At 38.1% G+C, this 24,725-nt stretch overlaps 1 protein-coding gene across 4 annotated transcripts in view; it reads right to left on the bottom strand.

Moving 5' to 3' along the window:
• The window catches only part of TTLL7 (tubulin tyrosine ligase like 7), an 88,873-nt gene that overhangs the window by 5,728 nt on the left and 58,420 nt on the right, over positions 1 to 24,725 (bottom strand). For all 4 annotated transcript variants that reach the window (XM_081946621.1, XM_081946623.1, XM_081946622.1 and 1 more), the window contains 5 exons: positions 20,025 to 20,296; positions 12,538 to 12,666; positions 8,638 to 8,718; positions 5,138 to 5,298; positions 4,185 to 4,358 (listed from right to left, as the gene is read on the bottom strand). In XM_081946621.1, coding sequence (XP_081802747.1) covers positions 4,185 to 4,358; positions 5,138 to 5,298; positions 8,638 to 8,718; positions 12,538 to 12,666; positions 20,025 to 20,296 — 817 coding nt within the window. The remainder of the gene's footprint in view (positions 1 to 4,184; positions 4,359 to 5,137; positions 5,299 to 8,637; positions 8,719 to 12,537; positions 12,667 to 20,024; positions 20,297 to 24,725) is intronic.

Below are 24,725 nucleotides of genomic sequence, written 5' to 3'. Positions count from 1 at the left end.
ATTGCACTGGTTTTCACTTGCTTTCTGGGTGTGATTCAAGTGCTGGTTATCTTCTTTAAAGCCGTACATGACACAGACTCAGGTTACTTTCAGGACCACTTCTAGCTAGGGGGATCCCACCAGAGTTCAGAGGAATTGCTACCCTTTCAGCCTTCTGGGATGTGTGAAGACCTGGCTGTTCCCCCAAGCACCAGGCTAGAACAGGGGGAGGGGAGTTAAAACTATGAGGTTGTCTTGTCTGGCACCTGGGAGGAAAGGTATGTTTTTAATTACAGATTGTTGTGAACTGCCTAGAGTCTTTGTATGAAATAAGCACTCATTTAAATCCTGGAAATTAAAAAAAATGGATTTCAATCGAATTGATTACGGACTCGGGGAAAAGAAACCATTTAAAATTAAACCTAACTATTTAAAATTTAAAAATTAGAATTATAGGTAGTTCTTCATTAACAACTGCCTTTTTTAAATGATGGCTCAAAGTTACAACAGTGCTGATAAAGTAGCTTTATGACTGGTCCTTGAACTTATGAGTGTTGCACTGTTCCGCAATTACATGACTGCCATTGGCCAACTTCACAGCCAGCTTCCAACAAGCAACGGCAATAGAAAAGCCAGCAATAAGTTGCAATTTGTACTCACAGGGTGTTGCACTTCATGACTGTAGATGATTTGCTTAACAACTGATATAGTACATCTGGCATGGTCATGTAAGGTTTCACTTAACATCCATATTACTTAGCAACAGAGTTGCTGGTCCCAACTGCAGTCATTAAGTGAGGACAACTTGTAATATAAGGAGCAGCATTTTGATAAAATCTTCCTAAACTTTAAATGCTCTACAGTTTGTCACAGATGTTTCAATAACCTTTGTTTCAAGAGTCAAGATGTGAAAGCACTTTATGTATAACCCAGCTTTTTCTAACTTGGCAAGTCAATATGATGTGAAAACAAGTACAATGTGTCATGAGAATCAGAAAGGTCCAGGTTCAAGTCTACTCTCAGCCTTGTAAACCCCCTGGGAGTTTCAACCTACCTCCTTGGAATTGCTATTATAAGGATAAAATAAAGGGAGAGTTCATGTAGCTACCCAGAACTCCTAGAGAAAAGGCAGATCTATAAATCTAACAAATAAATAAATGGCGCATTCCAGACCTGTTGGACTACAACCCTACCTTATAACAGTTCTCTAGCTTCTAAGGCAAGAATTTTTCCCAGCCTTGCTACTAAGGTCTTAACTGAAGATGCTGGCCCTGAATTATGTTGTTTCTCAGCAGTATGGTTCATCTTTGAGATGTTTCCCCATCAAAATCTGGTTCTAATTATTTCAAATTACTCAACTTGAGGTGGTGATTTTCTTTGGAACCATGTTGTTTATGGAAAAGGAGAATTCAAAGGATACGAACCTTCCCTTATCTTATTTGAAAAGCAGATTTGATTAAGGCATTAAGAAGATTCTGTACTTTCGTTGGAGGAAACAAGAAGAAGGTTCCTGATGATAATTTCATATGAGCTTTGAATTGGAGAGGATACATTTTCATTTCTTTCCAAAGGAAATACTGATGAACAAATGTCTGGTGGTTAATTGCTGGAAAGAAATTACATACTTCAGAACTGGAAATTAAGGACTGGAGCATTTCCAAGAAAGGCCAGTTATAAGAAGGGGGGGGGGGAAGAAGTCAGAGTGGATCTTTAAAGGGAGTAGATTTACTGCAAATTTTCTGCAACATCATGGAGTTCTCAGCCCTACAGACACCTGCCAGCAATCATCATCCTCTTTCTCAAAGTTGTCAAATGACTGAAGCTTGCTTTTTTTTCTGACAAAGGATATTGCATAACTATTGTGCATTAAAATTACTACATTAAAAAGATAGAACAAACATTCTGAATTTGAACTGTGTTCAATTTAAAATGCCCTTTTGAACATTAAACAGGCTGAAGGCCTACCCTAGTATATTAAACAGGTGATTTCAGAGATTTCTGGAATGATTTTGGCCTCAAGAGAATTGAATTCAGAACATTTTTGTATATGTCTATTACTTTACATTTAAATCTTGCCTTTCTCGTAGAAGTTCAAACTGGTTAACATGGCGTCTCACTTCTTTTTATCTTATCTCCTCTGCTATAGGCCTGTCAAACTGAAAAGCTGAGGGGAAAAATGCCTTTCTCTGACAAAATTCTTAGTCAAAGACTTGAACCTGGATTACTCCAATCTAATGTTGCCATTTTTTATTACACTATTACCCTTTTTTTTAAGTTTTGCAGAGACTAACCTCTGGAAAGGTATTTCAATTTTTGTCATATATATATAGAAATTATATTTCTAAATCAAATAATACCTATGCTTAATTTTGCTCCTTTTTGAAAGGTCTGTTGAATTAAAATAATGTTCCATCTAGCCTAAAATCACTTCTAATAATGGTACATTAGATGCTTTGGGGAAAACGCTTTTCATTTCTTGTAAGTAGCATGAATTATTTTGAGTTCACAATTTTATAATAATATTCTTGTAATTCTCAACTACTCAATATACAGCAAGGGTAGGTATGGCCTATACGTTCTCAATCATTATTAGCAATGGCCAGTATCAGTCCAAAAATAAATGGAAGGGTATATCACAGCTGGATTATTAAAACCTATGGCTACTACTACAATGTATAGCAGCAAATTCTATAAGTTAAATCAGAATTGGTGCAGATAAAGCCCTTGGTTGTTGTTGCTGCCCATTTAACAGGAAAAAAATTACTTTGGGTTGTGAAGACGATATTGTCTTCTGAGAATTAGACAATTATAATTATAATAAAATTTTAGTCTAAGGAACCATTTTGTAAAGTTTATTGTTCTTTTAGAAGTACAGTGTGACCTTACATCTCTTTGATTGTGCCCCAGATATCAATATCCATATGCTAATCAATCAACAAAGATGTCTTGAGCAAAGAATGTGTACTGTACTTTCTAAAACATTCAAAACTGAATTGGGAAGCTGATGGAAAAATTATTCTGAACACTATTACTATTTGAAGAAATCTTTGTCAAACTGTTCCAGATCACTCAGTACAAGTAACAGCTTTTTAAAATTAGCTCCAAATTGGGAAAAGTTCTAATAGATGTTTCTCCTACTTATTAAAAAGACGACCCAAAAAGAATTTGTATAGACGTGCATCCATGCTACACCAATGTCAGTGTAGTAGTATTCATGAACTGGAATAGGGCTTAGTAACAAGGTCAGCCAATGAATAGGCATAGCAACTGGGTTAGACAATGAGGGCTGTTTGGAAACTGAAACAGTATATGCTGCGTGAGCAACAAGGAGACAGCTAGGAGCCAAGGCATGGCTTAGCTGTGCTGAGCTCAAAACTAGTCTGCTGCTCTAAACTGAAACTAAATTGTTCTCTCCTCTGCCTGTGTTTGCTTGTATTTGCTACTATGTTGGAATTGTTTTTGGTATTGTATATTTAGTTCATGTATCATATTATATATAAAGAGAAATTAATGAATCCTGCTGAATCAGTTACCTGTGTGTGCTTTCTGGATGTGATTGCTGCAACAAACTCTGACAACCAATCTATTCGAGCTTGGGATTTCATATTCATTATATTAACATGCACCAACTTGTTGCCCCTGAGATATTTTACATCACTAAGTCTTGGAAAACAAAGGTAAGAAAGTGATTATATTTCTGCACTAAAATGTATAGGCAGCAACCAGAAGCTAGAAATTGCATATATATTAATTGGGGGTGGAGGTGGATCTTCTTCCATTCAATGGTGTCCAATAATGGGAGATTGCCTGGACAAATCCCTGTGATTTCCTTGGCAAGGTTTTCCATCATGGCTTACCACTGCTTCCTTCCTGGGGCTGAGAAAAAGTCACTTGCCCAAGTTCACCTGGTTGGCTTTGTGATTAAGGAAGGCAAAACTGAACTCACAATCTCCCAATTTCTAGCCTGATGCCTTAACCACTATATCATACTGGCTCTTACAAGAATTAGTTTAAACACGTGTAAACTGCTAGATTGCAGTTACTAAATTGGAATGAAAAATTAAAAGTTAACTTAAACTTTTAATTTAAAGTTTAGTATCAACTGAGATTCCGCAACAAAATCCAACAGTATGGATCATGCCATTGCATTCCTAAATTGCTTGTAACAACAGACCGCAAAATGTCAAATTCAGCATTGTGCATACCTTGTGTCGTCCCAATCAGAATTCATTCCAGAGATGGTCCCTCTAACATCAGACGAGTATTTGTAAACCACTAGCAGGCACTGTTTACAAAGTTCAACTATTCGTTGGCAACACTGGAGTTGATCGGCAGTCACGGCTTCTGTGCTTTTACTGAATATTGTCTCCCAAGAGCTCCTGTTGGCATAGAAACAGACATGACCTCATGCTTTTCTGCCACAAATGACAATCTGAAATCTTTACGTGAGAAATTTAGCTACAGAGAAGGAAGTGAATTAGTGTATGACCTTGTTAGTTTACAGTAAAGAGCTGGTACTGTTTCACCCACAGTTGGTGGGAAATAGGAAAATACAAATTAATAATTCAGCCTTTGTATTTCAAAGGCTGCACTAGTCAGAGTTTCTGTGGCAGAACTGTTTTTGAGAAGAATAGAGTTTTGGGATGGGAATTGTATTCTTCTTTATTCCCAACAACCGTGCCTTTGAAATCCAGTAACATTGTCAGGATGAGCTCTGGAAGGAACACAGGGGAATTCAGGAGACATAGGAGCTATTTCTGCTCTTGACTCCAGAGTAGCTCCTGCCAGGATGACTGTTGCCCATGGATCACCAGATGATTAGGGAACACGAGAGCTGAGCAAACGATCAAAGCAGCAACAAGTATGAGTAAAAATTTCAGTCCAAACTACTTCCCAAAAGAACGTGCCTGTGATTTTGAGCAATTCTGTCTTGATTAGAAAGTCCTGCATCCATAATCTTTTCAACCCTCAGAATATTAAAAAATATGGAAACAGAGAAATGAATATTTTTGCGAAAGTCTAAATAAGTAAACAGCATTACTAAATTAACTATGAGGAAAATTAATCTACAGCAAGTCGCAAAAAGAGAAAGAGCCTTGTTTTTTATTCAAGAAAAACAATTTCTGTGTCTGTCTTTTGTGAGTGTATATACTCTTACCCTGAATTACAGAAACAATTCCACAGCCCTTGGCCGTGGCTCCAGAGCAGGCGATTAAACACACGGTTAAAAAGTCGGTATAAATGTAAACATTCCACATCTGAAACTCTCCAGATATGCTTCAGGACAGAGCGAATACTGACTTTCACAATGTCTAAAACCTATGAAAAAGATTACATTGACAAAATAAATAAATAAAAGTTAAGGAACAGTTTAGAAAGCACCTTGAAAATTACCTCACAGTTTTAGGATAGATTAATTTTAAAAACAAACAATACACTTTTAGCGCTTCACTTATTGCCTATTACATCCACTATATTAATCAAAAACCTTTTATTTATTCATTTATTACATTTATACACTGTCCAAGGTGACTCGAAACAAATGTAAATTATTTATTAGGCATAAGGCAACTCCTGCCACGACAACCACAACAAAAGGAAATATAAAAGGGACGGAGGCGGCAACTTCTAGAAACCAGAACTATTTTCAGAGGTATAAAACGACTGCTATTAGGAGGCTTCCAGATTTACAAAATTTGACTCCATTTACCATGATTGTCGAGATGTAGCATTTTCTGATAAAGGTCTAATTCAAAGGAAACCGATTCTTCCCATTTGCAACCCAAGCCAGCTAAACGCAGTATTGATTGGCTATAAATCTTTGATGTCATGAGTTGACCTCTAGAACATTGTTTCAGTGATCATGATAATAACAATGAAGAAGTTTTTGAATCAGTACATCAGTGCCTCAAACAGAGAAAAACTCTGCCTGACATGTGAAAATTAAAGTGATCTAATTTTAGTGTTCTGATTAATACGTTTTTGTGCCACTGGTATTCCAAGCACGAGCAAATACTGAATTTGACCTGCTGAAAAAAAGAAAGTCCGTGACATTTCTGTGCTTCAATATTCACCTTTGATTTCCTATAAGGCTGACACTATTTGTACATTCTATTTTTCTACCTAAAATCATATCCAAGCTAGTTAAATTCTAAGTGAATGCTTTCAAACAAAGGCATCTACAATTCTCATTGTTTTCTGAATATCTTGCAGATGGTTTGAGGGTAAGTTCTTTCATTTGATTACACAGGAAGCCAGTAAATTATGGCAGCCCAGGCATGGCTAATATGATCTCTCAAATAGAAACCGATACTATTCTTGTTTAATTCGACTAGACTTATTTATAACTGTTTCTGGCTCATAGTGAGACATTACTGTTATCATTTTTTCTTATAAAAATAGACCTACAGTTGTTCTTATGGAAGCTTTAATTTATCTTCTATTTATGTACCATATTTTTATGTATTTGAACAAAATATATAATTTTACTGCCCTCCTGGATCCAGCCACGGTTAGCCTATTTGAAGTATTTCTTCTTTTTTGTGGCTATGTATTGTACTTTACCACTCAGTAATGTAATATCTGAAGGGCTGATTTCTATAATTAAATGACATACGACAGGCCCATTAAAGGGCCATGTGGCCACTTAGATGCAGACCTCACTGCTGGAGATATATACAGAGACTTGGAAGAGAAATCAAAAGTGGTCACATGAAACCAAGTACTTCTACTTTAAGACAGTAATAACCTTATTTCAATTCCTTTTAGCATTAACTAGATCTCACAGACCCATGTCTTGCTGCAATTAACTTATCAATTCCAATTTTCTGTAAATGAATGTTGAAGATTCATAGACTTTATACTGGACCAACATGTTCCACTCAACATCAAATGTGGAACTGTAAATATAACAGCATTGCAGAAACTATTTTGCGGCTTTAAGGTGAATTGGCTATGAATTATAATAAAAGCTGATCTTAAAGAAAAACTATTTAAGGATGCCTGGACTAGAAACTCTGCACAAAGCAATAGACAGAAGGATGGACATACCAGGGTGCACAAATGCCTGGAAACCACAGGTAATTTTATACACAATGCAGTAAAACTGAATTTAGACTTAAGCCTTACAGGGACAAAAAACCAATTTTCTATTTGCAGAGATGTTTTGTGTTGCCTATAGTGACTGCGTGGTTTTGCAGACATGTTTTGCATTGTTTAAGAACTTCAAAACCTCAAATACCTTTTCCACTAGTCTATTGATAGCATGTTCCAAAAATATACCCTTCTTTGAACTTGGCCATAAATTGCCAAGTCAAGATAATGAAATCATAAAAATTATGATCAGAAATCTAATACAATGAAAGCAGATTTAGAAAATAGTTTCTATACCAACCCCCACACGATATGGCTACCAAAAACCTTTCTATCTTATCTCTCAATCAGCAGAGCAAGTCTGGCCACAGACACAACTTTTCCATTAGCTTAATCCTTAAAATGGATCTATTATACCCAAGTATTGTTTGGTACTTCTGATTTGTCATAATTGTCCTCAACCGATACCTTGGAAAAATATGTATTTTATACCGCCACTTTCTCTTTGATTTTCTTCCTTTTTTTAAGCACTTGCTCTTGCTCCTATAAAAAGCACTGGTTTTTCCAATAGGGTCACAGTGAGTACACCTCTCCAAGAGAAGGAAGGAGAAGGAAAGTGGAAGGAAATGGTCTACCAATGGAGAAGTATACAGAGATGTGTGCAAAAGAACAGCTTTACATCCGTTCTTCCTCCTCCCCTCCCCCACCACGGGGACTTTTAAGGCAGCATGAGTAATTGGATCATAGCTAAGTTCTAACTATAAAAGGAAGATGCTTCTGCACCTGAATATAGATAGATATATGAAGAAGACCCTTCCATAAGGAAGAGGAAGTTGCAGGCAAACAAGAGGAGACATCATAGAGGGGAAATGTCATTTGAAACAAGAATCAGCTACACAGGACTGACAACTGCACCAAAATATTATCTGTGCCAACTGATCATAGTGTAATTGTGCACCAATTACACCAATGTGTTTCGGAGTGCATAACGCATTGTGGAAATGCATTTCCTCCTTAAATGTTGTGTCTTGATATGCTTGCTTTTGAGAAACCTTATGGTGCAGTTATTTTACCTAGACCTACATTGTGATGTAAAAACCTTGGGTTTAGATTAAATAAATTGTCAAGATGATGGTTTCGTTATTAAATTATTTATATTGGTTTGAACAAAACATGTTTTTCCTATTAGGGCTGCTCTTATTTTAATATGCAATTTATTAGCACCACAGTATTACAATTACTGTTAAGCATAAAGATAAACAGAAAACAGAGACATTTCTCTGTATAGCACGTTCCACCATTTTACTATTTTGAAACTGCCATTCCCTTACTCTGCTTAGGTGGCAATATAGTTACTCTGGAATGTGTCACCTGCTCAGATGAAATGGAGAAACAGCACTGTCTATATCCCTGATATTCATTCTTAAAAATGTGGAAGACTCCTGAATTTAAAGGTACAGTATTAGTAGTATTATTAATAAATGACTATGACTAATGATTAAATGACTAATAATAATAATAGTTCACATGGCTAAGCTAGAGTGAAAACAAGAAGTTGCTTCTTACCTTTCGCTGTTTTACAGAGTCCAATTTTATTAACCAATATGATGCCACTTTTGATTTATGGTATTTCCAGTTATCCATTATCTATATCAAAGAGAAAAGAATTAAAGTTAGAAAAGAGAAAGAGGTAGTTTCTAATTAATACTATTCATTCTTTTGCTCATTCATTTCTTCTACTGTCATATGTCAAATGCAACTGAATTTGCTTCTTGCCTAGTCAGCTCTTATGAGAATATTCATTACCCACCATGCAGGACTAAAAACGTCGTAATCATTAGTGCACAAATGTGAGGACTGCCTGCAAATTAACCATGAAGCAATAATATCCATGAGGAGGTCAAATTAGCCGATTTCACAAAATCACATGGCCTATGATGGAAAGCCCATCCCTTTTGTACATTCATCATAATGTTACACATACATCTCAGAGAGGTGGTATTTGCAGCTGGAGGTACCTAATGTGATCAAGGTATCTCACCTGCCAGATAAGTATATCTAATGTAAAATTTCCCTTTTGGATCAGGTCAAGGGCTCACTTAGCTCTGATTGGCAGTGGCCAACCATATGCATTCAAGAAACTCACAAACATATTCAGGATAGCAATCTTTCTTCTTTTACTATTGCCCTTTAGCAGATGACATTTAAGATATGTTATCTGTGATTCAGGCTATAGACACCAATATTAATAGCTGGATTCTCCATGAAGGTGCCTAGTATCCTTTAGATACCATTGAAACTGAAGACTACTTCTATATCTGATAGCCATTTTGCCTAAATTATGTAAAAATTAAAAAAAAATCATTTCTCTTTTATTAGTCTTGAATCCCACCGCATATAATTTTAAAGATGACTCCAAGTTCTAACACTGTGAAAAAAAGGGGAAAACCTTCTTCCACTTATGTATATTTTCCTTCCATGAATTTGTATAGTTAAACTGTATCTCCCCTCTCAGCAGATATCAATCATCTCATAATAATTTTGATTAGAATTTTTAAAATTTTTGTTTTCATTCTACTGTGTCATCCCTGGGGGGGTTGGTCATAAAAACTATACCTTGCATTCCAAATTGTTTTAAGAGTGTTGCTGAATAGCTGATTTTTTTATTTAAAAAATACAGTAATTCTTTTGGTAATGATTTGAGGCATGGAATTTCCTTTTCATAGAATGCTTGCATGTTATGTTGATACTTCATTAACGGAATATTTATTAATATCACTAATACGTAACAATAATGCAGGGGGGAATTTCAAATATTTTACTCCAATATTTTGCACTTACATTATTTACTCTGAAATCATTTGTCATGTTGAGACTTAAGCGTGCTTCTTCGGAGCTCTTTGTAATCCCACTTTGAATTTGCTACCATGAACTATGAACTGTTTAAATATCCTGGCTATCTCATGGCTCATTTTTAAATAGACTGAAGATGCCCATTCCTCTTCTAAACATTGCTCTAAACTGCAGATTTCTATTTAGGAATTAGCAATTCAAAAAGATTCCTATTGCTGCTGAATCTGCTAATGCTCAAGTGGAAATTTTTTAAGTGTTCCTAAGTGTACATTTTGTATTTGTTTTGTTTTACAGCTGTCAATTTTGTAAACAGGTATAGACTGGAAACATAGCATGATTTTGAAAACATAGCATGATGTTAACGCATTTCATTGCAACATAAACATTCCTTTAAAATACTGCTACTATAGGTAGTTCTGCTGAGTACTATTCCAGTTGTGCCACTAGATGGCACAAATATGTTGTTTTAAAAGGAATATGCTGAAAGACTAGCAATATTGATGATAATTTACGAGAGAAAATAAAATTTCACACACCCAAAAGAAAAAAAGCAATAGTGCAACGATATTCTAGTGATAAACCAATCAGGATTAGGATCTAATCTTTCCAAAAGTTATTATTAATTGAAAAGCAGTCCTGTGTAGTAGCTATGGAACATACATAAAGGATTCTGTGTGCCATCGTAAAGAACAATAAGTTGATTGTGGCATACGTTTTTGATCTGCAAATCTGCTTTAACAAAGGCATGCAATAATTGAGAGGATTGATAATTGTACTCCATTATTTTCTGAAAACTTTTTAGTACCTGACTTTCTAGTTTAGATTGCAGCTTCCCCAACATGTAAGCTGTTAGTTTGAAAAAACATATATATAGCTCAGACAAACAGGTTACATACTATATATTGACAGTAATTTGCCCCAGAGAAAATAATCTTTTCCATTGCCAGATCCCAAATATTTCATGACTTTAGAAAAACTCAAGTCAGGTAGAAAATCCATCAGTATTCCACATACACCGGGCATGCCAACCCATGGCCCTGGACAGCTACTAATGCAGTCCCACAAGATCATACACTTTAAATATTATGTGATTTATATATCAACAACTTTAGGCCACATATATTTTATAAGTGGCCTAAAACAATTCTTGTGCATTCAATGCAGCACATGCATGGGCACCCATGAGCTACACTGTTTACAGATTGGAATACAGATAGTCCTCAACTTACAACAGTTCATTTAATGACCATTCAAAGTTACAAGAGCATTGAAAAAGTGACATATGACCATGTTTCAAGCCTATGACTGTTGCAGCATCCCCATGGTCAGATAATGAAAATTCAGGTGCCTATCAACTGACTCACACTTAAGACGGTTGCAGTGTCCTGGTATCCCGTGATGACCTTTTGTGACCTTCTGACAAGCAAAATCAACGGGGAGGCCAGATTTCCTTAACAATTGTCTTACTAACTTGGCAACTGGGGCAAGAAAGGTTCTAAAATGGAGCAAAGCTCACTTAACAAATGCCTCACTTAGCAACAGAAATGCTGGGCTCAATTCAGGTCATAAGTCAAGAACTACCTGTACTTGTGATGGACTGATTTCAGAAAAACAAGCCTCCTGTTAGGAATGTAAGCTAACAGTTGGGTTAGCAATATATAAACCAGGATGGTAGTACTGTAGCTTTAAGTACTGCTGTAATGTGATTGGTTGCTGTTACCTCAAGTAGCCATAAGAGGGAGCCAGAATGACTGTTAGCTCTCTGTTAGTTAGATGCTGATCGGTGGATGTATCGTGAGTTACTGTGTTTTTGCTACTGTTAGCTGTTTTGTGTGCTAAACTGATTATTTGATACTGGACTGTGTTCGAAGGATCATTCCTTAACTGAGAACATTGATAACTGACTGACTGAACCGTGTATGACTTGGACTGTAAATTGAACTCTGAATACCTCTATATTTCCAAATAGTAAACTACTATTATTTATGCTATTCGGTGTCCCTGTATGCTGGTTTGTGCGTGTTCTTCCATACCACTCTCATTACGCTTCTCTGCACACTCGCTCTCCTAACGGGGAGCTTACTTACTTAACACCTCCCATTTGGTTTCATCCCAGAGAGGTAAGCAAAAGTATGCAAACTTGGTGCTGAAAATAGGATCCAAGGGGGGTTTTCTGTCCCTAAACTGCTTCCATTCCAGTTCTTCATTGCAAGAACTACTGTTTATCTAGATAAATGAGGGCCAGAGACTTTTTATTCCTACACTTTCCCAGCTCCTCAAAACGCACACACTTGTTTTTAGTGTGTCAGGTTTTCAGACGGTATGCCTGCAGGCAGAATGTACCTTGTTTACTGATTACAAATAAATCATTTTGGCAGCTGAATGGGATAGAAATGCTGTTATCAAATCAATCAACACCTCCGATTTCTCCGAGGAAGTTTTCTGTGAGAATATTTTGTCTATCACTTTCCCATCCTGTTCATCGCTCGGTTATCACTGCAAAACCTGGTGTAGCAGCTACTACTGCTAAGCAGGTTTCGGCAACATCCCCCCCCCCCACCTCACCCGCAACTAAAGTTTGCCTTAGTGCCAATGTTCTTCTGCGCTACTTACATCTTCGATGATTAGATCTGCTTCTTCGTTTGTTTTCCCTGGGTATCGTATCTTCATGTCATTGAAAATGGCTAAAGTTTCCTTTGTCAATAATTCTTCCTGTTCCACGGTTCCCTGATGCATTTCACCCTGCCAAGTCAGAACAAAGGTATGAGATAGCTGGAAAATTCTGTTTCAGTGCCAGTGACTGCAAAACCATTCAGTGTTTAAATGGTCAATGTGAAATTGAATTAACAGGTAGCTCTTTAATATATCTAAACCAGGGGTGTCAAACCCAAGCCCCGAGGGCCAGATGCAGCCCTCAGGGTGCTTAGATGTGGCTCATGGGGCCATCTTGAAAACAGCAAAGGACCAGTCCATGGTGCCTCTGCCAGCAAAAACGGGCTCCCAATCTCCGTTTTCATCTGGGATGGGCTTCTGTAACCCTCTGCCAGTGAAAATGGAGCTCCATTTTCACTGGCAGAGGGTTGCAGGAGGCCGTCCCAGATGAAAATGGAGATTGGGAGCCTGTCTTCACTGGCAGAGGCACCGCAGCCCACCACAGGCGCCCCTGACATGAGTGACATCAAGCTGGCCACGCCCACCCTGGCCCCCTGAGGTCAAACACAATCCTGATGCAGCCCACAATGAAATTGAGTTTGATACCCCTGATCTAGACAATATCTTCCTTGACAATAACACTATTCATAAAACGGAAATAAATAAAACAGCACATTTTAATTTATGACCTTGTGGAAGGATAGCAGGCATGGAAGCCAGTTTGACCTAGTGCTGCTTATCCTTTGAGACAGTCCATAAAGAAGGAAACAGCACCCTTATACAGTCAAGAAGAAAATTTAATGAGCCAAGAAGTCATATTTATCCTGTCTTATGGTACTTTTACTTGGTAGCCTCCTGGGCTGGTATAAGCAATCCTCGACTTAGAACAGGGGTGTCCAAACTTGGCAACTTTAAGACTTGTGGACTTCAACTCCCAGAAGCAGAGCTGGCTGGGGAATTCTGGGAGTTGAAGTCCACAAGTCTTAAAGTTGCCAAGTTTGGACACCCCTGACTTAGAATCATTCATTTAGTGACTTTTCAAAGTTACGATAGCACGGAAAACATGACTTATGAATGGTTTTTTTTAATACTTACAACCACTGCAGCATCCCAACCTTTGCTCACATGATCAAAATTTGGACGCTTGCCAATTTGTTGCAGTGTCCTGGGATGACGTGATCACTTTTCACAACTTTCTGGCAAGCAAAGTCAATGGGGAAGCCAGATTCACTTAACAGCCCTGTTACTAACTTAACAACTACTGTGATTCACTTAACAACTGTGGCAAGAAAGATCGTAAGATGGGGCAAAATTCACTTAACAACTGTCTCACTTAGCAACAGAAATGTTGGGCTCAATTGTGGTCGTAAGTCAAGGACTACCTGCATAAAGTAGGAATGGGCACCTTTCCTGTGACTTATGTGCTGCACGTCTCATAAAAATTATTTTTGGTCTCCAGGGGCTCCTTGGAACAAGGGCAAGATCAAAAATTTGGATACGAGTGGAGTGAGCAAAGAATTCAAAGATTTTTAAAGGCTAAAGGCATTTGTTTTGCCCCATAATCCTTATTTCCCTAAAGGAAAGGAGGCCAGCATTGTTTGATTGTACCACTAAGGGTATTTTGTGATACCCATGAGCACGAAGGATTTTGCCCATGGGCAAAATCTCATATAGCTATTTCTACCCTCGCTGGCCTCACTGAATTCAATAGGGGCTTTTTTTTTCCTTATCTTTTTTTTTTCTTATTTTTTTTTTATGTTTTTTTATTTTATTTTTTTATTGAAAAGTTTTACACAAAACAAAAAAATTTTTTTAAACATTTTCTCCCTCCCCTCCCCCTCCCCCCACCCACCCCCCCGTTTCCCCACCCTAACCCTCCCTAACCCAACCCCTGACTTCCCAGATAGAGACAGAAGCACAGTTACCAGCAAATCTGAAAAACAAATATCCCAATAATAATATGCATATATCAGAATAAGAACAGGATAATACAAAAAAGACAAAAAAGGAAAAAAAAACCATCATAACCTCCTTTCCAAAACCATTACTACATATTTATGAAACATTTCTCAACCAAATCCCATAGACACTTCCTTTGAACCGTACCTTAATTTTACAAAATCAATCCAGGGATACCAATCTATAATATACTTATCGTAAGAGTGATCTTTTAGATATACAGAAATTTTATCCATTTCGGCAAGATTTGCTACCTTAAGTATCCATTCTTCTATAGAGCATAATTCTGCTTTCTTCCAATATTGTGCTACCAGCAGTCTAGCTGCTGTAATCATATACAATATTAATTTAGTTTCAGCAACAGTGCAGTCAGGTACTATGCCCAATAGAAAAAATTGGGGAGCAAATTTAATTTTTTTTTTTTTTTAAGAATCTTCTTCTGCATTATCCACCATATTTTAATCCATAAAGCCTTAACTTTCAAAATAACATGCAGCACCAAACCATTCTTTTTTTTCAGGAGCTGAGGCTACAAAGCATTGTCCCAATTTCCGATTGTCCAAAAATTTTTGATCACTAGACTTAATATGCGTCTCCTGAAGGCAAATTACATCATTTTTATGCTGTTTCAAATAATAGAAAACCTTTCTTCTTTTTTGTGGGGAATTGAGTCCATTAACATTCCAGGTCAGCAGCCTGACCATCGTCAAGCTTAGTTTGAAGCTTCTGAAGCATAGCCCTCATATCAGTAGGAAATCTCTTAGGCCTTGCTCCTCCCACGGCTTCAGATTGTGTAGGTACATCAACAGAGATACTCGAAGTTTGCTGTATAGTCTTCTCCATTTTCTTTGCCGTTGCTCTAGTAATTCTCTGTTCTTTAAATTCCAATCCCAAGCCTACTGCTTCTTCCAGTCTCTCCACAAACTGTTTATCAACTGACGCAAGTGCCGAGGCTGCTATCTCTATTGGCTCCTGCTGAACAGGCTGGGTCTTTTCCGATTCCAATCCTGGCTCGCCAGCATTCAGAACCTTGGAATAAAAATCTCTGGCCTTCTGAGTAGAATCCAATCGATATCTTTTCCCAGAGTAAATCAAAGTAACGCCAATTGGCAACTCCCATCTAAATTGCAGGTTACGTTTCTTCAGCTCATCCGTCAAAACTTTAAACTCTTTGCGCAGCCTAAGCATTTTTAATGGTATTTCTTTCAAAACTTTCACCTCCTGATCTCGCACAGTACATCTCTGATGATATGCAGCCTGTACAATCTCATTACGCAGGTATCTCCTTTCCAGATGAACCACCACATCTCTTGGCAAGTTTCGCTGTCTTGCATACCAGGAGTTAACTCTGTAGGCTTTCTCAATCTGTTGGAGAATCTCTTTTGGATCCACTTGTAGAAGGGGGGCAAAAGCCTCCGCGCAAATCACCCTCAAATCTTCTCCTTTCCCGCTGTCTTTATCCTCTGGCAAACCCCTTACCCGCAAAACAGCCTCTAACTGCTTGTACTGGAATAACAACTGCTCAAGCTCAATTCTATCCGCCCTCTCTTCCAACTTGTCTGCCCGGTATTCCAATTTTCCAACACCCTTCTGAGTCTCTTTAACCGCATCATCCAGGAATTCCAAATTTACAGCCAGTCCAGAAAGGGCAGAAACAACATCATTTCTAATATCTTGATTAGCCCGAGCTGCCTGATCCCTCATCTCTTCCATAGTTTGGTTCATTTGATCCATTTGGTGCTGTTGGCTTCTCATTTGTTGTTTCAAATCCAACATATTTTTCTCCATATCACCAAACTTAATGTTCAAAGTATCCAATATTTCTTTATTGGTAATTGCTGCAGGTGGTGGATTTTGGGATTGAGATTGAAGTTGTGCCAACAAGGACAGCTGAGATTGTTGTAAAGGAGAGGAGGTGCCCTTGGGCTTGGTACCTCTCTGTGCAGCCATAACTTGCCAAGGCGCCAAGCAAGTCAAAACAAAAAAAAACAAAAAAACAAAAAAAAGGAAAATCCTCTTTTCTTTTTTCCCCCTCTTTTTCAATTCCAACCACCAGATGGCACTGTTGTATAAGGTTTCAGTAAGAGTCAATTAAGGAGAACAAGCAGAGAAAGAAAAGTAGCCATTTTAAAAGGAAAAAGTTATCCGTTTTTTTTTCCCCAAAGTGAAAGTCTTTGTTATAAAGCTGTAGAATAATAAGAGAAAGCAGAAAAAAAAAACCCAAAAAATACTTGCAGCCACCGCTTCAGTCTCAGTCTGACCGTTACAATTCAGCACCAATCAACAATGTAAACGGAGACGTGCCTTCCAGAGCTTGCCCTGCAAAGCAGGGGGATCCAGCTGTTGGAGCTTCCTCTCGGGCCACCTGGGGAGCACCGCTTCTGCCTCCAGGAATTCCTTCCTGGAGGGTCCAAACGGGCTCAACCCAGCCCGAAAAAGCTCTCCTCCGCCTCTTTGCCCGAGGCAGAGGATTTTCGCCCCTGGGAATCGCCGATGTCCGCGATTCCCGGTGAAACAATCAGCTGTAGATCGGACGCTCTAAAGGGAGCGTCCATTGCCCTGGTGGCATCCGCCGGAAGTCCTTCAATAGGGGCTTTTTAAAGTAAGCAGATAGCTTCTTTTCCTTGCAAATTCCTCCTCTGTGCAAATTTTCTCTATTGTGTTTAGGAACCCTCTAGAGCATGATCTAAAAGGCAGAAAGAGGCTGAGAGAAGAAAATGAAGACCCACTGTTATCAGCATGGCATAAGGCCCTATGAATTGTACAATGAAGTGCTATTTAAACATGTGGTAATCATAAATTCCATCCATTTTGTAGCCATGGATAACGTAACTGATTTAAAGTGCTATGGGTTAGTAGTGAACAAATGCATACAATATACAATAATACATTGTCAATTTCTGGTAGCTGAATTCAAATCACATATACTGTTCTAAATAAATACTTTTTCTACATTTTAAAAACACTTTCATTTATCTTGTTGGCTGAATACAAGACTCTATGCCTACTTGGGGCATCTGAAACGTTTGGGGAAAGGAGGCAAACTCACTAATTCTAGTCTGCAAAAACCAAAGCAATCACAAGATAGAAGCAGAGTTTGAAATGTTCTATATGTATCTTTACTGACAGCTAGTGGTCATCTACATTTTTGCAACCCAAATCTGGTAATTTTAAATGGGGGGAAAGAAATGTTTTGAGGAGCTGACGAATCTCCCAGAAAAATTATATTTGGAGGAATGAATTAATTGCTTTTTTACAATCTCAATAAAGACTCTTTCAGGATATTTTTTCTCCTATAACGTTTAGAATGGAAAACCTCTCCATCACTTGCAGTACCAATCAAGATTGCGTGGAACTCCTCCCTAAAGGTTTTCCAGTCAGTGATGCTTATAGAAGCCCTATAGCCTTCTTAAGAAAGAAGTTATTTAGCTCTTTTCCATGGACCTCCTCATCTTTACATTAGAAATATGTGAATCATTATAAATTGTGATCAATTGATTCTTCAAGTTAGTGCTGCAGTATTCCAGTCTATCATTTTTAATATTTTGAAGATCTATTTTTAAAAATACAATTTTACTTTGCAAGTTTCCTTAACAAATGGAACATCTATATGCCATTTCACATGTTTACAACCTTTTAATATAATTCCCTGACAATTTTTCTGAAATAATACACATTTTCCAGAAACAGGCTTTTTAAATTTTTATCCAACTTCACCCTGCTTTAAAAAAATATTGTTGTTGTTGTGTGGCAAACAACAATAAAAACCATGTATAATCACAACAAGAAAAAACACAGTGGCTAACATGGAAGGATTAATCCATAACTAACCTGACATACACTGTAAATATTTTTAAAATAACTTATAAATAGGAAGTGATAACTCTGTTTTCATGCTGCAATGATGAGAATGCATCTAGAATGCTGTACCCAATAGAAAAAGGCTGAGAAATTGAAAGTGCAAAAAAGAATGCTGGAATCGCCTGGAGATTAAATCCTATAATGAATAGTTAAATCCTATGAGCCACGGTGGTACAGTGGTTAAAAGTGCAGTACTGCAGGCTACTACTGCTGACTGCTGGCTGACTGCAATTTGGCAGTTCAAATCTCACCAGGCTCAAGGTTGACTCAGCCTTCCATCCTTCCAAGGTGGGTAAAATAGGATTCAGATCGTTGGGGGCAATATGCTGACTGTAAACTGCTTAGAGAGGGCTGTAAAGCACTGTGAAGCAGTATATAAATCTAAGTGCTATTGCTAAAGGAACTAGGCATATTTAGCCTAAAGAAAAGGCTAAGGAAAGATAGGATACCAGTCTTATCCTCAAAGGTGTCTAATAGTATGGATTTATTCTTTGTAGCTCCCAAGGATAGGACAAAAAGCAATTGTTTTAGCTGGTTGAAGCTTTATAGAGGGAGATCCAATATATTCAATAAAAGGAGGACTTTCCTAATTGTTAGAGCATTTAACCAGCAAGAACATCCTGGCTCTTACAGTTATGGACACTCCATCACTGAAGGGTTTCAAGCATTTCTCTGGGGTACTCTGAGGATTCATGCCCTCAGCAAGGTCTGAACTATAAAACCACCATGTTTCCTTCCAACCTTATGAGTCTATGAATCTAATATATTTTCTTTTTCAGATGCATCTTCCACAAATAGCCTCTATGCCATTTTTACAAGTGGACCTAAATTAGAAGTTCTTGAGAAGTTTCTTTTAGATGGATTTCTCAAATCTGTTTCCCAAAAGTGAACATCAGATTTTTTTTTTAAAACTCTGTGGGAGTTTCTAGGAATCCATGCTATCAGAGTAAAGAATAACAGAGTTGGAAGGGACTTCTAGCCCAACCCCCTGCTCAAGGAGGAGACCTTATATCATTCGGGACAAATTGTGTCCAATCTCTTCTTTAAAACTTTCAGGGATGGAGCATGAATTATCAACATGAAGAGCAAGAATTCTTCTTAAAGTATAGATATACATGTAAATGAAAAACTAAACTAAGTAATCCTTACTCATCTTATAAAATAGGTACACCAATTCCCACCCCTAGGAGTTTCTGCAAAAAATTCCCTCTATTTTCATTTTCCAATCTGAAGCAAAAAAAAAAATTTCATTTAGAACAGGGGTGTCCAAACTTGGGAACTTTAAGACTTGTGGACTTCAACTCCCAGAATTCCCCAGCCAGCTGTGCTGGCGGGGGAATTCTGGGAGTTGAAGTCCACAAGTCTTAAAGTTCCCAAGTTTGGACACCCCTGATTTAGAACAAGGCTGTTGTGTAGAATACAATGCCTAAGCCACCTTTATTTCCCCTTTATTTCCACAAGTGCAACTAGTTGAATTTCTCAATGTAATTTTTTTTTTAAAAAAATGGTTTTGCATAGCAAAATGGATGGTAAAATATTAATATCGTTGCTCTTCAACTCCCCCCCCCATCCAAACATTTCATTAAATATTTGTTATTGCACAAAATAGACGTGCTTTGCTCACTTACCCCAGATGAATGTACAGAACCTTGGTTGGCAGTGTGAGACACTTTGATAGTAGATGAACCTCTGTTTAAAGAGTGTGACCTGCTCGCGAGGGATGACCGAGAGAGATGCATTACTGGTTTGGCTGTGAAAGGGCGTTTTTCAGCTTGCATTTGCATAGCCAAAGCTGAAATGGATCGAGGGCAGCTTACAGAACGCCGGATAGGACTAGTCGAAGAGGCGGCAGACACATAAGATGGGACTTTTTTCAGAGGCTGCTTCCAGTGCATTCTGCCTGGAAATGAATACAAAAGACTCAACTCCTCTCCCAAATCACAATTATAGACTTTTTTAAAAAAAAAAAAGACCCAGCCTCTAAACTTGTATGCATCTATTCAGGATATACGTATTCTGAATTTTGTGTGGAAGTATAAATGGTTCGCTTCTCCTGTCCCATCAAGTCTTATGGAAACATAAAATACATCAGATAATACTGAGTGTCACTCATGTTAACTTTCGCCAATCTCATGATTCTTATGAAAAATGTAATCTATACCAGATTACATTGAGCAATATTCTTCTTGCAGTAGGTCTCTTTCCCGGGGATGCTGTATTTAAAATCTATTCTCCATCACCATTTGTTTCCAGAATTATGGGAACCCAAAGAAAATTCTACACTTAATATATTCTAACATGACCGAAGACATGTAGTATGAAAACAATTCATGACGTTCAGCTGCTCCAAACGCACCTGGAAGAGTTTGAATTAATGCCTTATTTTCTTTGATGGGATTTTGGTTTTGATCTTTTTTTTTCAGAACATATTATTCTATGGCAGAGGTATAGGCAATCAGGCCACGAAAGCATAGGCCCTACCCTTCACTGCTTCCCTATCTCTGTCAGGCTACTTCTGACCATTGCTGCTAAAATTCATTAGTATTGATTCTTAATTTAAAACTCTATTGTATAAGACATTAAATAGGCTTAAAATATGCTATAAACACACACACACACACACAAACACACACAGTGTTAACACTTTTTATAGCTGTCAAAAGAGACCTAATAACAAAACCACCTACAAGCTCTTTCAAAATCTTCCCTCAGTTAATTGTGCATGTTATGGTATAATTCAACATCTCTTGATTTATAATCAGTGGAGCTTTCTGTTATGCCACGTATAATACAGATTTCAGTGCCGTGGGAGCTCATTTGGATTCTCTCTTCCTGTGTTTTGCTCATTATCAAATATTATTACTCCACCAAATGTGTTAGTCCAATTGCCTGTCTTATTTACAATATAATACAATAGCAGAGTTGGAAGGGACCTTGGAGGTCTTCTAGTCCAACCCCCTGCCTAGGCAGGAAACCCTATACCGTTTCAGACAAATAGCTATCCAACATCTCCTTAAAGACTTACAGTGTTGGGGCATTCACAACTTCTGGAGGCAAGCTGTTCCACTGATTAATTGTTCTAACTGTCAGGAAATTTCTCCTCAATTCTAAGTTGCTTCTCTTCTTGATTAGTTTCCACCCATTGCTTCTTGTTCTACCCTCAGATGCCTTGGAGAATAGTTTGACTCCCTCTTCTTTGTGGCAACCCCTGAGATATTGGAACACTGCTATCATGTCTCCCCTAGTCCTTCTTTTCATTAAACTAGACATACCCAGTTCCTGCAACCGTTCTTCATATGTTTTAGCCTCCAGTCCCCTAATCATCTTTGTTGCTCTTCTCTGCACTCTTTCTAGAGTCTCCACATCTTTTCTACATCGTGGCGATCAAAACTGAATGCAGTATTCCAAGTGTGGCCTTACCAAGGCATTATAAAGTGATGTTAATACTTCACGTGATCTTGATTCTATCCCTCTGTTTATGTAGCCTAGAACTGTGTTGGCTTTTTTGGCAGCTGCTGCACACTGTTGGCTCATATTTAAATGGTTGCCCACTAGGACTCCAAGATCCCTCTCACAGTTACTACTATTGAGCAAGGTACCACCTATACTGTACCTGTACATTTCGTTTTTCTTGCCTAAATGTAGAACCTTACTCTTTTCACCATTGAATTTCATTTTATTAGATAGTGCCCAATGTTCAAGTTTGTCAAGATCCTTCTGTATCTTAAGCCTATCTTCTGGAGTGTTGGCTATTCCTGCCAGCTTGGTGTCATCTGCAAATTTGATGAGTTCCCCATTTATTCCCTCATCCAAATCATTGATGTTGAAGAGTACTGGGCCTAAAACAGAGCCTTGGGGTACTCCACTGCATACTTCCCTCCATGTAGATGCAGTTCCGTTGAAGACTACATGTTGAGTGCGGTTGGTCAGCCAGTTACGAATCCATCTGGTGGTGATGCTGTCCAACCCACATTCTTCTACTTTATCTAGTAGTAGGCTATGGGCTACCTTATCAAATGCCTTACTGAAGTCCAAGTAAACTATATCGACGGCATTCCTCTGGTCCACTAATTTTGTCACTTTGTCAAAGAATGCAATAAGATTAGTCTGCCATGATCTGTTTTTGACAAACCCATGTTGGCTTTTGGCTATTACTTTGTTTACTTCTAGGTGTTAGTTGCTTGATTATCTTTTCCAGAATCTTTCCTAGTATTGAGGTCAGGCTGATAGATCTATAGTTTCCTGGATCTATTTTTTTTCCCTTTTTTGAAGATGGGAACCACATCAGCTCTTTTCCAGTCCTCTGGCAGTTCCCCAGTGCTCTGGGATCTCTGAAAGATATAGTTCAGTGGTTCTGAGATCTCATCTGCCAGTTCCTTCAGAACCCTGGGGTGTAATCTGTCCAGTCCTGGTGATTTGAACTCGTCTAGGGTAGGCAAGTAAGTGCTCACTTAACATTTTCTTCCCTATTTCAATTTGTGTTCCTAATCTGATTTTTGTGGTGCTGTTTTTGATAGGTTGGACTGCTTTATCCCTTTATGTAAAGACAGATGCAAAAAATGAGTTAAATAGTTCTGCTTTCTCCCTGTTGCTTGTCACCTTCTTGCCACTTTCTCCCAATAATGGACCAATTGTTTCCTTAACCTTTTTCTTGTTTTTAACATGTTGGAAGAAGCTTTTTTTGCTATTTTTTACTATATGGCAAACCTTTCTTCATTGTGAGCCTTAGCTTTCCTTACTTTATCTTTAAGGCTCGGGCTATTTGCTGATATTTTGCCTTAGTTATGTCCCCCTCTTTCCACCTTTTATACTTAACTTTTTTGTCTTTCAATTTGTCAGAGAGTTCTGTATGCAGCCATGCTGGTTTCTTTTGGGAGCTGTTATTTTTCTTCTTCATTGGTATTGTGCTAGACTGAGCTTTTGTAATCTTATTTTTCAAAATTTCCCAAACTTCTTGAGTTGTTTTCCCCTTGAGGATTCTCATCCATGGAATTCTTCCCAAGCTCTAAGTTTATTGAAATTAGCTTTCTTAAAGTCCAAGACTCTAGTTTGACTTTGTTCTACTATTTGTGTTTGCATAATGTTGAATTCTAATATTGCATGGTCACTTGCTCACAGGGTTCCTGTGGCTTCAACACCTTCTATCATTTCCTCTCTGCTAGTGAGAATTAAGTCAAATATGGCCGATCCCCTTGTTCCCTTTTCTACTTTTTGGGAAACAAAGTTGTCTGCTACGTTCATTAGGAACCTGTTGGATGTTCCATTTGGTGCAGAGTTTGTTTCCCAGTTGATGTCAGGGTAGTTAAAATCTCCCATTACTATTGTGGTGTGCTTCCTACATACCTTAGTTAGCTGACTAGCAAAAAGTTCATTTACTTCCTCTGCTTGGTTGGGTGGCCTGTAGTATAGACATATGGCAATGTCGTTTCCCCCCCAACATTTAATATTGACCCAAATGCACTCAAGATAGTTCTCATTATTGTTGTGCTCTATTTCTGTAGAGATATAGTTATTTCTTATATATAGTGCAACTCTACCTCCTCTTTTATTTGGTCTATTTCTTTTAAATAATTTAAATACTTCTAGCTGTATGTTCCATTTGTGGGTTTCATCCCACCAAGTTTCTGTAATGGCAACAATATCGTATCTGCCCTCATTTACTTGAATTTCTAATTCACCCTGTTTATTCCTCATACTCTGTGCATTGGTGTATAGACATTTGAGTCCATTTTGATTGACCCTGGGTTTACTGTCTACATAACCTGTGTTATGCGTGACTGCCCCTATTTTCTTGCCACTTGTATGATTCATGCACATGGTATGGCACTCACTATTAAATGCTTGGTTTTGCTTGACAGCAGGAGTGATAACTGTCAACGCCTAAGGCATTTCCATGACTACTATCACCTTGATAAGGGGAGGGAAATGCCATGCATACTTTTGGCCAGAGTAAAAGTCTCATATTTCGGTACTGGGATGTGAATGCGCATGTCCAGAACCCTGCCATAACGTCCTGTTGGAGAATGTGATAGATGACCTCAGCCAGAGGGGAGGGGGCACAGGGGTAAAGGTCAGATGCCATTAAGTGTGATTTAGTTTCAGCTACATAGAAGTCCATGCCAAGATGTTAGTCCTAATAAACGAATGGGGTTTTTTGAATTTCGTCTCGGGGCTCGTAAATTAATTAGGGCAACTCTTGGAACCTTCACAGATAGCTGAAACTCACGTTTAAAATATTTTTTTTCAGGTTTCCTGAAGCCCGGCCCCTCCAAGCACCCCCTCCTCCGATGTTTGAGTTGCTTGGAGGGAAAATCAGGCAACAGGAGATT

The sequence above is a fragment of the Natrix helvetica genome, assembly GCF_964273705.1.
Source record: "Natrix helvetica genome assembly, chromosome: 3".
In the NCBI taxonomy this organism is placed as follows: domain Eukaryota; kingdom Metazoa; phylum Chordata; class Lepidosauria; order Squamata; family Natricidae; genus Natrix; species Natrix helvetica.
This window is presented reverse-complemented; position numbering and strand designations above follow the sequence as displayed.